Source organism: Anopheles moucheti, chromosome 3, assembly GCF_943734755.1.
Source record: "Anopheles moucheti chromosome 3, idAnoMoucSN_F20_07, whole genome shotgun sequence".
Classification (NCBI taxonomy): Eukaryota; Metazoa; Arthropoda; class Insecta; order Diptera; family Culicidae; genus Anopheles; species Anopheles moucheti.
The window spans coordinates 38237964-38255386 of NC_069141.1; the positions used below are offsets into that span (position 1 = coordinate 38237964).

Genomic DNA, 17423 nt, shown 5'->3' on the forward strand with positions numbered 1-17423 from the left:
ATAATCGAAAAAAAAATCAAAGTTATGTATACGAATGGTCCCCCGGACCATCTATTTGTACATAATGTTGTGTTTAAAAAGAACGCGCTTAACAGATCATTGAAGTTGACGACGAAAAAATCAGTTTGTTGGCGTTTGTTTCCTCACTGAAGAGAATCTTTTCTATGCTAGAATTAAAGATCGTCTATCAATCTGATTGCTGTCGATCGGTTCAAACGCAGCACGATCAAACCACAGAACACAGTGCTATATGATTATGTTTTTTTCTTCTCGGTATCATGCACATGTTAAAGATGAATGTTTAGTTGATAATCTTTCTTTTTCCTGAAAATTAATGTCACCACAATGCGGTAATGTTAACTTATGTTTAAATAAATTTACCATGGGAAGATATGAAGATTGCGATTCGAATTTATTTCATCTAGAGTTGAATGTTTGTATAAAATAGTTTTCAAAGTGAATATTTCAGCGTTCGTGAGGAAGATGTTCAGAAGGATTCTTGGTCTCGTATGTGTGAAAGGACAATGGAGGTGCCGCTACGATGACGAACTGTATGAGGCAGGCTCCGGTGGACTGACCTACTGAGAAATCAAACTGCCCAGATCTCAATGATGGTTTTTATTGAGATTGAAGCGACCACCAGCAAGGCAAGGATATTGGTTACGATCTCATTCGACCATGATCGATTTAGCAGACCAAGGACCAACGCGGTTGTAGCGCTGGATAAGCAGAAGAATAAAGTGTTACCAATTGACCTAGGAATGAATGAAATTGTGAAAGAATCATCGTACAATACTGCAATGGGCCATGCCTCCATTAGCTGCGTTGATTTGTTGCAGTCTATCGATTTGTAAAATGTGTTTGACAATCCTGATACACGTGACGGTTTTATCTCTCCTGTTCTCGTACTTTTAATAATAAGAATTACTTGGTTTGGTTCACTCAAAGTTATTCGACGGCTGAAGAACTTTGCTGAAGAACGAAGTCGAAAAGAACTTTAGTACATAACCTTTGTATTTAATCGTTAGTTCTACTTTTGTTGCAACGTTTTCCCGTTTGTGTATTGCTCCCAACTGTCAAACCGGAATGACAGCTTATGTCCGGATCAGAAAATGAATCATGGGCTTACCTTCTCTACCCTTTCATTTTGGGATACACTCGGTGTGTAGCGAAAGACCATTATTTGCCACTGCGATAGATCAAGTAAAAAGGCTCTATTTCTGGAAACTTCCTACACCAAATTCACAGTTCCGGTGCATTTAAGATCGATCGTGACCATAGTGCTTCCTGTTTGCGGGTTCGTTACTGCATCGCATATTCGCATTACCCTGGTGAACCGCTTCTATCTGCCTGCAGTGAGAGTTGTTTTTGGCGTATTCTACTCGATTCTAAAATAGAAAATGACCCGTAAGTATGCTGCGAATAGCTAAGCTTGCAATATTTCGTACCGGTGCATACGAAAACAAGTGTTATCACTGCGTGGACGGCTGCATCATTTGCGGTTTTGGGGCAGGATTCTTAGGGACGGAAGCCCAGGACAGGAGAGGTTAGAAAACGTATATGTGCGACGTAATGTCTGCCATTGGGGCCATTGGAGATGATGCATTTTGCAGCTTTCATTAGAATGTTTTCAAACTACATATAACCAGCGTGAAGGATTGATAATAATTCGAATTACATTCAATTAGAAATACCCTGCTAATAGCGCGTATTATTTTTCTTTCATAGCGTAGATTCGCTATGAACCTTCCCACCCTATGACAGACAAATGCCATTGTTCGGTGCTTCTGGTACATTCGAAAGCTCCATTTGGAGATGGGCATTTCACCATCGCCTGTCTCTTTGGGCAAAAGGTGAAGATGTTAAATAATACACTGCACCTGGAGAAAACTGGCTCCACTCCCAGTTTGAAACGCTGAAGACTTGTTTGGGTTTGGTATGTAAATGAGACGCGCTGAATAAAAGGCAGACGGTTCGGTTTGTAGCAGCATGCTGCTTTCGAAGTGTTGGTTAATGCTATGCAAGTAGGCTGGGAGAAGGGGAGGCTTTGTTTATGTTTTTACCGACAGCGTTCAGCACAACAGCGACAAAATCATTCCAGCCAAGGCGCATCTTACTTGTATCATGTATATTTGGTTTTGATGTTATTTTTACGATAGTAGTGCGGTATTATAATTATATTCTTCTTGCAGGTGGAAACCAGCGTGAATTGGCGCGTGCGAAGAACCAGAAAAAGAATGCCGGTCAACCGAAGCAACGAGACGACGGGCTTACTCACGAGCAGAGGAAGCAGCGGTAGGTGAAACATCCGTTTTCTTTACCAAAATCAGCCTGGGTGTTTCGTTCCTTATCGAATGTTGTTCCACAGCGCATTGATATCTGTTCGTGTCTTTTCGTGTTTTTTTTTAAGTGCATGTAGTCCAATGTTCGTATATTTCCTTTCAGTTGATTAGAATTGCTTTTTGATGAGATAGTGTGTTTACGCTATGAAGGTGCTAGATAGCAATATAGATATTTCTAAAAGAACAGACATAGCAATAACACAAGATTCATAAAGTCTGCATGGGCCAAAAATGATTCGGTTCAAATATAGGACTAACATATGCTTTGACACGATAGCCTGCAGGTCGTTGTCTACTTTTCACTTTGGAATTTTTAAATCTGAGACGCAACACTGTTTATTGTATTAATTATCCGAGATGGGTTGAAGCGATTTTACGAATATTTGTTTGTTTCTGCTATCAATTCGCTTAGTGTTAACTTTTGTGGGCTATTTTATTGTTTTCCTTCGTTCCTGCTTTGTGTTCTTGGGAGTTTTTTGGATTCCATTGTCATGTATCCTCCCCAATGGCAACTATATTTGTTTAACCTTGTTAGCAATAGACAGATCAGAGATATTTGCGTATATAAAATTTTTCAAAACATTTGTATCGAGCGGCATGAAGAGCTTGTTCACTCGACTGTGCGTAATGGGTGGGTTTTCTGCTTTACTATTATGTGTAATGTGTTAAAGTCACTATACATAGTCACGAGGCGGATTTCAGACATCTCTTGTTAGTAAATTGTATTATCTATCAAAGTATATGAAATTAATAGGCTTCTTTTTTTCTAGTGATGCTGACATTATGCGACAAAAGCAGCAGAAAAAGGAGGAAGCACCACAGCATCCGATCAAGAGTTAATGTCCGTACCGACACGTGTGAAGCAGCGCCGAAAGGCACCCCCAATTCGTATATAATCACGAAAAGAAGGCCAAACCCATCGTACTAACCGATACACTCTGACTGTTCGTGCACTTCATCCGCATACGCTTTACTTTTGGTGAACATGTTTTTTGAAATAATTTGTCCTTTGCTAGTAGAAGTAACTTTCTTCATGCTGTTGCTGTCATTTCGTTGAAGATACGATCGTTTTACTTTTAAATAGTCGAAAAAAAAGCCGCCAGTTTGTAGCAAAACTATTAGGTGGTACAAAGTTGCACGACCGCAATGGATATTTTATCCGTGATTTGATTGAACGATTCTTCACAAATTACCAGTTTGGTGCACAAGCCGCATTATTATGGTTTCGGTTTACACTAACTAGTATTAGACGTGTGGGTTAGGTTGAATCTACAGATGAGAGCAAAAATGCTATGCATTGAACAGTACACAGTCCACGACGTCCCGATATAAAGCAATAGCAGCAAACTCAGCGAGCTCAAACAAGCCAAACGAAACAGTAAGCAACATGTAAAACGGCAGGAAAAGCTGCAAACACACATACACGCGTTTCAAGTATTGTTAAAGTTAAACGGTATAGTAGCAAGTGGAAGCGTTACTGTCTTGTGGGGTAATGGTTACGCGTAGCCGATGTGCGCACACAGTTGAGGTTAAAAACAAAAGGGTGCAATTCTCATGTTGTTTTCGATCTAACCTGACAACGATGAGACACATAAGAATATTGATTGAGCGATTGGGACTGTATTTTGAACGCTATCTCGTTATACATTTCGTGTCGTGAATATTTAGTATGGTACGTCCATGATTTTGTGCTTTCGTCCAATCCGTTAAAAAAAGGTTCTTCTACTTACTTAACGCCAACACAGCTGGAAAACTTTCTCTTCCTTGTGCCGTTTTGTATCTTATAGATGCCATTTTATTCATATGCTCAACAAGTATAGAACGCCAACCAGCCAGATGAAAAAATGAAGTGTGAATTTGCGAATCACCACATTTTCTTTTTTGCTAACTTTGATGATCACAATTTCTCGGCACTGAAGTAATGATGGAAATGACCTGTAATATTTATGTGGATAAGTTCATTTTTATTTGCTTGTATTGAGATACTTTTTTATTTTTACTATTAATTAGAACAAAATCTACACCACAAACAAAGCGAGATATAGGAAAGATAGAAAAAGTTACGATGGTGGGTAATAGGGCCAGTAGGCGTTTGAATAAAATATTACCCCATCCTACACACACACAAACCCGAAAGTAGTTGTTGTATAGAAGACCGTAAAAGCAAATAGAAGTAAACGCAAATAAACCACCACGATGAAAGATTGAAACTGTTTTTTTGTTAAGGAACACATCCCAAAAGCAAAACAAAATATGTGTGTATCTTTCAAAACACTTTTGTTTATTGGACATGCAAATTTTACAACTATAAGCACTTCAGTGTGGTAAAAATTAAGTATTGTATAAGTTGAGCAAACTATACGCAGTCGGATTGTTGCTACTGCTACACGACTGTTACGCGTAATGTTTTTTTTTTCTTTAAAATCAGTCCATAACATTGCAAAACTTACTGCGTGCGAGTGAGTGTAAAGAATCTATTACGCCTACAAATGCACTTTAAATCAGTTGCTATCACATACAATTGTTGGGTGCTCTCTATATTAACGATCATTCTCCTAGGTTTCGACCTCCGTTTACATGGCACTTTCCTGTCGCTGGATCAAACTTTCTTCTTTTCCCTTGCGTTCGTACGCTTCTCCCATATCCTGTAATGCCTCCGCAAGCAGCGATTTGAGCAGCTCGTCTGTAATGCGATCTTTCACTTCGATCTCTTCCCGATCGAAGTTGGTCCAGCGCGCATCGTCATCGTGTGTTTCCTGCTTAAGGATCTCATCCACCTGATCAGGTTTACGCTTGCTGGCGCAACCATTTCCGTACAGAAAAGGAATCGTTGCTGTGCAGTGACCATGCTGCAGAAGATGATGATGGTGCAGTTGCGTGTGAGGCAGGTGTGGATTCTGTTGCTGATGTTGCTGTTGCAGTTGATGATGAAGCAACAGCTGATGTTGTTGATGTTGGTGCTGCTGTTGCTGTAGGGCTAGTTGTGCGTCGTTCAACACTCGCCGTATTTTCACACGAAGGTAGTCCTTCATGCAGCGCAACGCATCGGGAGGATTGTGGAACACGAGTGGCCGCTTGTCATGCGGTATCGTACGGAAGGAAACGGTCGGGTCCGCCGGACGAAGATCGTGATACAATTCTTTGCACATGTCCAGGATTAACTTCTCATATACGTTGGTAACGTGATCTGAGTGCAGAGTTTCCGGTGCGATGCGATCGCGATGCAATTCCTCAACACGGTCATCGATCAACTCATCAATTCGTGTTTCGGAAGGGAATAGCAACGCTAGTGGACTTCCGTTAGCGGGCGGGATGTACGGTGGTGGAGGTTTGTTAGGAATTTCACGAAAAAACCCGACCTGTTGCTCCAGTTCCTTAATCTCCTGCTCGATCTGTAGCTGCTGACGTCGAAGCACTTCTGCCTCGTTGATAATGTCTGGCATTCGAACACCGATATTGGGAGCAGAGGATGATGACGTCGACATTCCACCCTCTAATTGGTGATTTTGAAGATGATGGTTATACAACTGTTGCGATGGCGCCGGGTAGTCACGATTGTACGCTGAGTTGGAACCCGCCACGATCGCAATCGTATCACTACTACCAATCACCTTGGACCTCAGCTTTACTTCTATTTTTGCAGAGTTTTGGTTTACCGTTGCTTCGTTTGACTGTTTACCATCTTCGTCCTTCATAAGATCAGCCGAGGGCGAGGCAATTCCGCCTCCATCTTCATCGTATTCGAAAGTTAGAGTTTCTTCCGAGCTATTCTGATCTTCCATGAGATCAGATTTGGTGCTCAATGAAGCTGCTGTTACTGGTGACTTCATTAACGGTGTTCTTTCGAGTGTCTCACTCAGCTCCTCCAACTCGTCGTGGAGCGTGGCGAGACGTTTTGCTAGCTCGGAAGTGGTAGCATGTGCAGAACCAGAAACACTGGTGGATTTCGTGTGAAATATGTTTTCTTCGAAGGAACTTTCTGATATCTCCAAGTTATTCAATGGGCTATTCGAGGGTGATACGCTTTTCACATCATTTTTTCTATCCTCGTCTGGCAAATGGTATGGTTTAGAAAAATCTTTCTTGTCCATAGGTTCTATTGTCACCGTGGGTGTAACGGTTGTGGGAGTAGAGACATTCGAAACGGAACTGCTATCGCTTGCTTCCTCCAACGATTGTGCGATTGAAATGCTTGTATCGCTGCTGATCGTACCCAAATCATTTTCATCCTGGGTGGGTAATTCTTCCATTACGTTATCTTCCGTCGCTAGTGGAACGGATAGTTCCACTGTAGCGCTGCTTTCAGCACTGCTGCTTGTTGCCGAATCATCACCATCAATTTTGAGCGATGTATTATTGAGCAACATTGGTGGGAGGGACATATCTTCGATCAATTGTTGGCTTTCTTCACCAGCCTCAACGTCAGCTGAATGATCTTCGAATGTTGTAGAATAGCTCTCGCTTTTGATCGGTTCTTCTTCCACCGTGACGTCCAGCTCGGTTCCTACAGTCGATTGATGGTGCGTAGTTGTCTCCTCTAATGTGTGAAATTCAACCGATTCGATGCTTCTTCTGCTACTCGGTGACCATCCGTTTACAGTGGAAGAAAACAAACATTTTTCGTCCACCTCCTCCATCGGAGGCAATTCACTTGACATTGCATCGGGTTGCTCTTGAACGACATCTTCCATTTGTTCCGTGGTGGTGGTCGTTTCATTCATTATTATCGTTGCCGTGTCGTTCGGTGTATCTTTTTCTATTGCTTCTTTCTCTTCCATATCATCTACAGTGCGCACCGTTTCTTCTCCAACAGCCGTACTTTGTAATGATGCAGTATCTTCCACACTTTCCGTTGTATTCGCATCCGTTTCGTTTCCTTTGCGAGGAATTATTTTAATCGACTGCTCTAGCAGAGCTTCTTTCAGATGATCATCGTTTCGTTGGAACCGTTGCAGCACACATCTTTTCGCATCCTCGAACAGTGCTTCCATATGGAGTCGTGTTATTGGATAGTTTCGTCCCGGTTCGTATCGCTGCTCTTCAATACCAGTCAATCGGTACCAAAATTTGTTTAGCTTACTTCCTCCGGTTAGTACGATTTCTTCTTCGGATTGTGGTTCTTTAACACCCGTGCCAGAGGAACGTCCTCCTTGGTCTTGCGTGATTAATGTATCATCATCCCTGCGAGCGACAGTAGTTGGAATGCTGTGTAAAGTTTTTAAACTCTTCTCAATTCTTTCTACTCGTTCCTCTATGGTCATCTCTTGTCGCGAAGTATTAGCAGGCTCCAACTTGCGAGTATTGTAGGCTAGCAGTCGATCCTCCACCGCAATCAATTCTTCCTCTTCGCGTTCCAGCTTTCGATGCCACTCAAGCAAACGCTGTACATGTTCCTTGCGTTTGCGTAGTTCTTCTTCTCTCCGCAGTAATATACTAAAAAAAATACTGTTCAAATATCCCTTTTTTAACTTAAAATTTGATAGTGCGATACTTACTTCTCCAAACGATCGTTCGGTTCCAATTCCCGGCCACGAATAGCTATTTGTATAGAATTGCTAGTAGTTGTTGTAGTTTTCCCCGCCAATTGACGATTTGGGGTTTCCGGTGTACGGGCGTTATGGTGACGAGCGATACGTAGGTTACTGGACGATTTGCGCAATGTAAGCGAACCGGAGTGATTGGCTACCGGTGATGAACAGAACGAGTTAAGTTTGCTATCGACTAATTTCGATGCCAATTTTGGATTATTAGCCGTCATTGTACGCGATGATTCTGTGGACGACTTTAAGGCTCTAAAAGAACGAAAACAACAGACACTTTATCTCTCGTCCATTAAAATGCAAATAAATTATCTTCCACCTACCGGTTCAACTCCATTCGATCCTTCTCCAGTCGTAACAATATTGCACGTTGCTTCTTTTTAACGGTTGTTATTTGATCCGTCATGCCTTTTTCACGATAGCGTTGCTTCTGTAGTTCCAGCCAAGCTAGTTGCCCTTTGGCCCGATTAAGTAGGGCCTTCTGTTTCGAATGGACACGCGATACAAGGTGATCCTCTCTGCTGCGTTCCGTTTGAATTAGTTGGTCAAACTGAAGAGAAAGAAATGAGAGTTATTAATTAAGTATCTGAACTGAACTGAAGTGCTTTTACTTACCATTCCAATAGAAGAATAGCTGAGATTTGTCTCCGAAACGGTAGTAGAAAGGATAGATACTTCTAAATCAGTTCTATTGAACATGGCAGTGAGAAGATCGCTGTTAATAGTGGCATCAGCATTCTCCATGTAAACTAGCGATTCTCTATTCGCTTGCGACTGCGAGTTATTCTTCATAATACTTTCCTCCGAGGAGCTCGTCATCAGTGGCACAGAGTTCACTTTCAAGTCGTTTGCCTTTTCCGAATGTTTAAAACTAAACGACCTTTCCTCGCCCTGACTAGGCTGTTGTATTTCCTCGCTTATGCTGCTTCCTTGTGAAAATTCCTTGTGCATAATTTCTTCTTCTTTTTGAGGTTCCTGTTTTTGTCCAATGAGTTCATGCTGCTGCTGTTTATCGATCGGTAATTGTTTCCTGCGTAAGCTCTCCTCGAACGATGGTAAATATTCTTCCGGTATCGGTGGATGATTGTTTGTCGTATTGTTATGACTATCCGAAAGACTAAACGATCGAGAATCAAAATCACTGGAATGGGCAGTTGTAGTGTTACTGGTTGCCTTCCGTTCATCGTCGGTGGCATTCGTTTCTGGTCGATTTTGTACGCTTGGGGGTGACATAGCGCGATCGTTATTGAACGATGATGAGGTTAAAGATTGTGTGGAGCTTTTGGTATTACTATCGCCAGTTTCGCTCCTCGCACTGCTGTTTGCAGAGGATGATGATGATGAAGTACCCGAGGATGAGGTTGTAGTCGATAATGCCGAAAATGTGGCTGCTGTATCGTGCGGTGTTTGTTCCGGTGGCGGTGGTGCTTCTGTTTGACTCTGGTGCTCAAAGTCGTCGCTATAGTTTGAGGCTGTAGTTGTGGTAGGTTCAGACACTTTCCCATTTTGCTGGTCTGTATCGACCTTTCCTGCAACTGTGGCCATTGAAATGCGTGGTATCGCTAGCGAAGTTTGCGTCATCTCGTCGCGTATCCGCAATACGTCTTGAGGGATTGGTGGGATTGCTGTTGCCGTTGGAACATTCTTCAATGCCGAATAGAGCTGTTGGTTGACTTCGATCACGTGTGTCAGACTTCGATTGAAAGACTCCAATAAACGCTGATATTCGAACTCTTTCTGTGACCGATCCATGTGAGACACGTTAAGCGATTGTTGAGCATGCGGACGGGTTGGACTTGAGGACCTAGCCTTCACATCTTTTTTGATTTCCTGAGACTTTTCATCAGCGCTGTGATTTGGTGATCTGATAGTACTGCCTGCAGGGGAAGCGATTTTCAAATGAGAAATCCTTTCCACCGATAAGGGACTAATCGCACCGCTAGTTTTAGAAGCACCATAAGATCCGATCGGTATCTCTATTTTGGTACTGCTGAGCAGAGGAGGCAGTGGGAGAGCTATGTCCGATCTGATGGAGCTAATCTCGGATGTAGTATTCGGCGAAGAACATGGTGATATCTTCGTAACAATAGATGATCCTTCGCCACGGGCTGTACTTAATTGCCGTTTGTTTAGAGCATTTTCTTCAGCTTGTCGACCGGCGGCTGATTTCTTCCTGATGAAAGGCACACTTTCAATTTCGTTCATATATGAATTATACCTTGAGCTGGATATTTGTTGCATTTTGTTTTGTTCTTGATTATTGGTGGGTTTGTTTTTCTCTTCTCGGACATTCTGTACGGCTTCAAGCTTTTTTCGCACTGCCAAAATAAACGGATATGGATCAGGTTGGCGAAGGGATTGTTTCAGCCAAGGAGGAATGCTCTTGACCGGCAAAGATTGAGGTATTGGCGGTGCCGAGTTTTCTTCAGAATTAGAAGAGATCACAATACTTTCATGTTGTTGCTTAACAGGCAGTGCAGTGGCATTTGTCGGCACAAGCATTACGTCTGGCACTTGGAGCTTCAACTCTTTCTCCGCTTCCTTGGTCGGTTCTGCGGTGTCCTGATCGGCATTAATCACTATGAGCTGTGCGTTTACCTTTGCTTTGTTTGGTGGCTTTAAAACAGCTTGTAATTCCTTCAATGGACTTTGAGCAACATCGTCCAAGGTCAAATTGTCCGGTTTGCGCAGGATACCAATTTTAATGCTCGGTTTGCTTACCGTACTTGCGATGGACGGATTTGCCGATTTGCTAGAAGTTGAATCTTTACCCATTCGTGCATCACTAGTTCGACTACCGGCTGAAGGTGACTTAGGAAAGTTTGGTAATGATTCTTTCACTTGCAATGAAGTTTCCTTAGGTTTTGGTGCATTCGCATGCTTTGTATCCGACGGATCTTTTTCTTTCTTCACCAATCGCAAGGTTGGCGTGGAGGCAAATTTGCGTAATCCCATTGTTGGTCGGATTGTTGATGTACGATCACTGCATTGCGCTTTAATCTTATTCGTTGGAGTTGCTTTGTTCACATTGGAAGCTTCTTTCGGCGCACAAGATACTGAACGTTTGCGAGCTTTTTGTAAATTTTTCGTCACCAATTTCTGTGAACTTTGCCGAAGAGTTTTCAGCCGCTGTTTGATAAGATCCTTTTCAACGGAACTACCGCCTGTCCCTGATGGAGCTTCCTTTTTCTCCAAACGTCGTTTCGCCTGCTGTTCCTTCATAAATTCTCGCGCTTTAGTGGGATCGTAAGACTTCTCTTTCTTCTTCGGATCCTCCACTACGGCCGTTTTTGTAGCACTGGGAACGTGTTTAGCGGATGGTTTAGGACGCATCGTGTAACTGGGTGGTGGCTTTGCTAATTCGACAATAACATGAGATTCTTGATTCTCGATTTGAGGTGGATGCACAATAATACTAGTACCGATTGTCTCACCTAGAGACGGTTTGTTAATACTTTCTGTTGTAATCTTTTCGTTGGATGGCTCTACAGTCTCTCGTGTTTCCGTTACCGACGAATGTCGATCAGCTGTCGCTTGCGTCGTCGCAGTATGAATTTGTTCTTCTGGCACAGCACGCTGCGTTTCATAATTGATAGCTTTCATTTCCTCTTTTGCCACATTTTGAATACCAGTCTTGCCGGTACTTTTGGACTGAATTACGCTAAGAGACGTACTGTCTGCATTTGTAGACTCCTTATCAGAGATACGGATGACTTCAATTGCTGACAAGGAGGGAGGAACAGAAGATAAAGGAGGTGGTGATGTAGAAGGTGGAGTTTTGTTTTCCTTAAAGCTTTCACGGAGGAAGTCTTGAAAGTCATTCGTTGCCCGCTCACGCTCACTTCGCCGTACTTCGAACTCCTTTCTAATATCCTTATTCTGAGGAGAAAGTATCGGCATGATGCGATATGAGGCCTGATTGTCCGAGACCGGGATGGTTTTCATGTTTCGTTTGTCCGTTAGTACGCTGCTCGATTCGCCACTCCCGGTAAGACCCGGGCCAGCAAGCGTTTGTATCGATTTGATTATTATACCGGGTGTTTTCGGCTGGCGTTTTGGACTGCCGGGTGGCGTCTTCAGTACCAGCTTCGTTACTTGCATGGTGCTGTTGTCGTCACCGATAGTCGTTAACGGCACAGGTCGCTTCGATTGCCGGCGTGGTGACAACGAAACAATCTGTATTGCACTGCGCCGAACGGTTGGCAGGATAACATCATCGAGAGATACCCGTTTTCGTTCTGGTTCCGATTCGATAGAGTACGTTGCGGAATCAAAATCATCCATGGTGATTTTTTTGCTCTGCGGCTGGTCTGCTTTGCTCTGAACGATCGAGTGCACGCGTGTATGGGCTGAGCGGTACTTTGGAACGGTTTGATTCAATGTGTCAAGCAAAAAGTTTGCAATATCGACGCTCAAACTGCTTGTACATATTACTTTAATGTACAGACTTTAAGCCATTTTCCGGTTTTACGGGTAAAGGTCGTTGGCCGACATGGCGTCGTGGCGATACCATGAATGTTCGCTTTATGTACGATAGCACGATTACATTCCGATGAACACATCTATTGTTTTCGGTACTCTTTTCACATTCCCGACTTATCACTTATCGTGATGGAAACTGTTTCTTTTAAAAATTGAACAACTACACGATTTCTAGCGTAGTCACACCGCAAGTACCGAAATTTTCGCGTCTCTTTTTGTTGTTATTGTTTGTTTGTACGCTTCGAATCCAAGGCAACGGTTGAAAGTAAGCACACTGGTCGAGCACTGTGAAAATTGATCGTTTATGAAACTCAACTGACATTTGATGTAATACATTTTTTTTAACAAATTCTCAATACAAATTGCCAGATAATTTGCCCCTAAATGATGGTAATGTTGTAAATTATTTCTCGTGATTAATTATACGCATTTGTAAAAAGTTTAACGGTGCATCACAAAAACATCGCAGTTGTAACGTTAATGTAATATGTGTTTGATAGTCTTTGATGCTTGATAATCCATGATAATAGTTATATGAAATGTTTTACACGTGGTATTTTGTAGATTTACTCATGTTTGGTTATTTCTGTGCTACAAAAATATAGATCTTACCGACCAATTCGTTCCGCGTGACATCCCACTATGCAAGCTGATCATTCCCAAGCACCAGATTTTGACCAAACGCACTCAAATCGAACGAGCCCTCGATCAGCGTTACGGTTCGGAGTGAGTGCAAGCAAGAGAGAAATAACGGTTAGAGCGAGCTCTTCTGAGTTCTGTATGACTTTTGATTAAAAAGTGGCGTTTGGGTACTGTGGTTATGTTTTTGTGATTAAATTTAGCAAACTAATATAGTTCAGTACTTAAAAATCTAATAATTAAAGTGTCCATTGAAGTGTCTAAGTTTTGGAATCGGCAAATGAATTCAACCGTATACGAGAAAACATTCATAACAAAGTTGGGTACTTGTCTTTCTCTCGCAATGGATTGAACTTCAATAAATACTATAGACCATTACTTTTCATCAGGTTTCAGCGAGTTTCGACACATTTTTACCATCACGTTCGTCATGTTTAGCCAAGTCAGTGGAAGCTTGGTCGCGTGCTCAGACATCGTTCATGTGTTCGTGAGGCCGGCCACGGCTGGAACTACTAATTACAACAGCTTCCGTCGCGACATGCATCACACCGTACAGGGTCATGCGTGCAGTACACTCGGGGGGACACTTTCTTGTGGAACCCTGTCAACGAACATCGGTACCATGTCAGCAGTTAACCATCAGCGATTAACCGTCCTGCCTCCCGGACGCATGCTGCACTGGGGCAGGTACCTTCAGTCAGCAAAATGTCATTGCGGCTTAAGCGGCTTGCAATGATCGGACGTGAATGATTGGTGGTCGAGCGAAAAGCATGGCAAGTACGGCTGAAAGGATCAACCACATCAGTCACGTAGTATCTTCATTATGTCCGCACAAAGACGAATTCTTCATCCGATTCGGGCCTGGGACAGGTTCGCACCATGGAACCAAGCAGCCAATTGAATCTGACCAACCTGGCGGTAACGGGAGCACCGAATTGTAAGTATACTCTTTGATGCCCTAGTTTGTAGTGCCGGTTTAGGGGTAGTTCGGAAGGAATAGGTCACAGCTGTATCATCGCGGCTTGACCCAGTTATGCGCGACTCGACCACGCGGCAATTGTCCATTCTGTCGCCTACTGTCACCTAATCACAGAACTGCGAATCGCGACGACTGCCGAGGACTGCGCAAAAGCTGATCGGTGAGGTTTCGCGCGCAAAGATCTGCGTGACGATCGGATGACTTTTCTCGTGTACAGAAAATAAAAACTATCGCCGGTCAGGGTCGTCATATTCTGACATTATGCGAATAGGTACCAAACCGGTGCAGGGTAATGCTAGGCATTGTTCCGTAGGGACACAAATCGCATACCAATGTAGTGGATTTGTTTACGCTCTCATTTCATCAGCAGAAGTCTCCCCTTACGGTTTAACGGGTAGTGTTTGTGTTTCGTTTCGTGTGCATTTATGGCAAGACGAAAGCGTATTGACCACTTTTCGTGTCCAGCTACGCGCAACCCATCAAACATCCACGTGTCCAAACAGGTGGTGTCATTCTAATGAACGCTGAAATCGAACCTGTTCGCCGGATCATGCACGAGCTTTTGAGGCGGTTTGCAGTGCATGTTCGCATGGTAAAGCGGGCCAACAACCGGCAGACCTTCGGGGGAGTTCGGCAAGACAAGCTGTACCGGCGAGGTGCTTGTTCTGGGTTGACAGCGACTGATCACGCACCTCAATCAGCGCCCGCATGAAAGTTATAGAACGGAAGCAACAAAACATAAAACAAAAATCTGGTGCTAATTGAAAGCACTCGGTGTCACCGATTCGTGCCTATCTTCGTGGGCTTATTTAGATCGAACAAGCAGCCCGGTAAGAAAATCGTGGCAAGTAAAACGCAAAATTGCATTTTAATTAAATGATTTTCATCGATCCTAATGACGGTGACATTGCTTGTGGCCGCATGTGTTGGATCGGTCCGTTAGGTTGAGGATCGCTCGGAGCGTGAGCTTGAGTGGCATGAACTGGTCGAGAAAAATTATAAACATATGGAATTCCCCCCGCTCAACGCCAGATAAGTCGATAATTAATAAGATGAGATTTAAATGTACGGTCGGGCTAGCAATTGCTGAAGCTCGGAGAAGTTTTTTTCCCACTGCTCTTGTATTGCTATATTATGGCCTTGATGTAAATGATGATCATTAAGTAATGAATTTTGTTTCGAATGTTTCCATGAAATTACGCTTATTTATCAAGCAGTGATAATTGTTTGATGCTTTCTTGAAATAGTGGCCTTTACCAACATTATAGCTACACTATTAAACACTCTAGATGCTATAATTGGAAATGGATTAGGCTATGTATTTTTTGGTGAAAATGTTCTGCACTTGTAAAATGTGCCAATGTCCGATGGTGAAGTCTTGTTAGATGATGACAACATTATGGACAGAGATCTTCATAGATGAGCATAATACAAGTGCACTGTACACTATACATTCGCACTAAGGATGCCAAGCTCGTGCCCTACCAGGAAAGTTTGTCATATTAGGACAAAACTAACATAATGTGCAGTTTTATTGATAGAAAAATATAGTTTGTAGTTTCAGGTTTTAGAATGTTGGCTTAATTTCACCCTGACAAATAATATACAAGCTGTTTGATGAGGTTCGTTACTGTATTTTCAGTGTCTTCCTCTTTGACACGCTTACCCGCGAGTATGTCGTGTTGATAAGATCAGGTCACAATTCGCATTAGCTCCACTTGATTCAGCCTCGATTATGAGCATATACCCGGTTATGGGATGGTTCTGATATCGTTACCTCAAGCGTCGTATTGCATTCTTTACTGGCCTTCAGAACCAGTTCGTGGTTAATCTTCCTTCTTCACACGCCCTGCTCGCAAACACCGTCAAAGTTATTCCGTAGCACTTACCGCTAGAAAATATCGAGAGTGTTTGAGTCCTGCGCGAGCATTGTCCAGAACTCGTGGCTATACGTATCAGCGTGCGACATATGTTGCATTTCGTTTCTTGTTGAAAGTATTCTGCATCGTAGTATTCAGTGGAACTCATTCGTTAGAAGCATTTCGGACTCGCAACTTTTTTGTTGGAAGTTACGATCATACAAAGGTAGCAGAACTCGAACACAGATAACTAATGGGCTTAATCACGGTCGAAACCTCCGGTAATCCAATTCACATTGATATGTAATCCAATTCTTCAGACTTAGCGTTTCAGTCGGGAGTGCTCTTGTCAGTCGTTTCAACTGCATCTTCGGTGTATTGGTCCTAGTAGACCACTCAAAAAGAAATCGTTCAAGCCTTGTGAACATTAATCTCAATTTTAATTTAATTCTCTCTAAACCATGTACTTCTAATACTTAATGTAAGGGTGAGGGCTTGATACTAGCGGCCCGGTCTCACGAACAGACCGAATCATTCCACCGTAGCAAGGACTGCCTATCCGGCTCCGTGAAGAGTGGGACAGAATGTAGTTGGATATTCAGTAATAGCGTACGAGAGGCTTACTGCATGTTAGATGTTGATTGCTACAAGATATGGTATAGCATTAAATATGTTCATGATTTAGAACAGATTTAACTAAAACACTCATACACAGTGTATCAGGTATCTCGTAATTGGCCTAAAAATGTTTTAGTTATCCTTTTTATTATATCCTTGATCCTTGGTGGATATGTTTTTTGATATCAAACATCACAAGTGAGAATAATTTAAGACAATTCTCCGGCTGGTGCCTGTACCGAAATTCCTTTCGTATGCCGGTAGCGCTCAATGTCTTCGCATCAACTTCAACCCAAACCTTCGAATAATATTTTCCCAGCCTCGATCAAGGCAATGGAGAGCATAAATTACGCTGTTCTGATTTTGTTTTGGTCTCGTTTCACTTTCATTTGCCGTCAGTCACACCCTCCGCAACACCACCCTGCCTCGCCGCAATGAAAGTGGCTGGATGTGGCGTAGTAGAGCACTGGGGTAGTGCTCACTGCATTGTATCTGTTTGTCTTAAGGTTTCAGCGTACCCGGATAGCCTCGGGGCGACAGTCTCAACGCACCGGACCGATCGACCAAAAATCTTCAAAAAATCTACGACTTTTTTTTTAATGGAGTGTGTACCGCACACGCGATGTTGCGCTTTTTAGTACCAGCGATCAGCAGCCTTTTTTAGGGTGCCGGAAAAGTGAACCCACCTGGTAGCGTGGTTGTCGGGTGGTCAATAATTTAGGGTATGAAAAATTCGAAATAAGTCAGGTTTTGGGTGTTGAAAAGAATCGCAACTAGTAGTCCACACGGGCAGAACACAAGGTTGCGTGGAATTGTTTGGGCCGTATTCCACCCTTTTGTGCTGGTGTATCGATATTGTGCTGCAATTATTAAAACGATTGGCAACGGCTAGGAAGAGAATGGAAAATAAAGCACGCGAAAACAAAGGAATGTTTTAATTTTAGTAGGATCGTGCAATTCTATT

At 42.8% G+C, this 17423-nt stretch overlaps 2 protein-coding genes across 2 annotated transcripts; one reads left to right on the top strand and one right to left on the bottom strand.

Moving 5' to 3' along the window:
• Nucleotides 1-1161: 1161 nt before the first annotated feature.
• On the top strand, nt 1162-4159 carry LOC128303142 (putative SERF-like protein). Its single transcript, XM_053040001.1, has 3 exons — nt 1162-1407; nt 2193-2295; nt 3113-4159. Exons 1-3 carry the CDS (start codon nt 1401-1403, stop codon nt 3180-3182), a joined length of 180 nt encoding a protein of 59 aa, XP_052895961.1. The 5' UTR covers nt 1162-1400; the 3' UTR covers nt 3183-4159.
• Nucleotides 4160-4658: 499 nt separating this feature from the next.
• LOC128303141 (uncharacterized) lies at nt 4659-12166 on the bottom strand. The gene is made up of 4 exons (XM_053040000.1): nt 8498-12166; nt 8206-8432; nt 7838-8134; nt 4659-7775 (listed from the first exon to the last, which is right to left on the bottom strand). Exons 1-4 carry the CDS (start codon nt 12164-12166, stop codon nt 4916-4918), a joined length of 7053 nt encoding a protein of 2350 aa, XP_052895960.1. The 3' UTR covers nt 4659-4915.
• Between the last annotated feature and the right edge of the window lie 5257 nt (nt 12167-17423).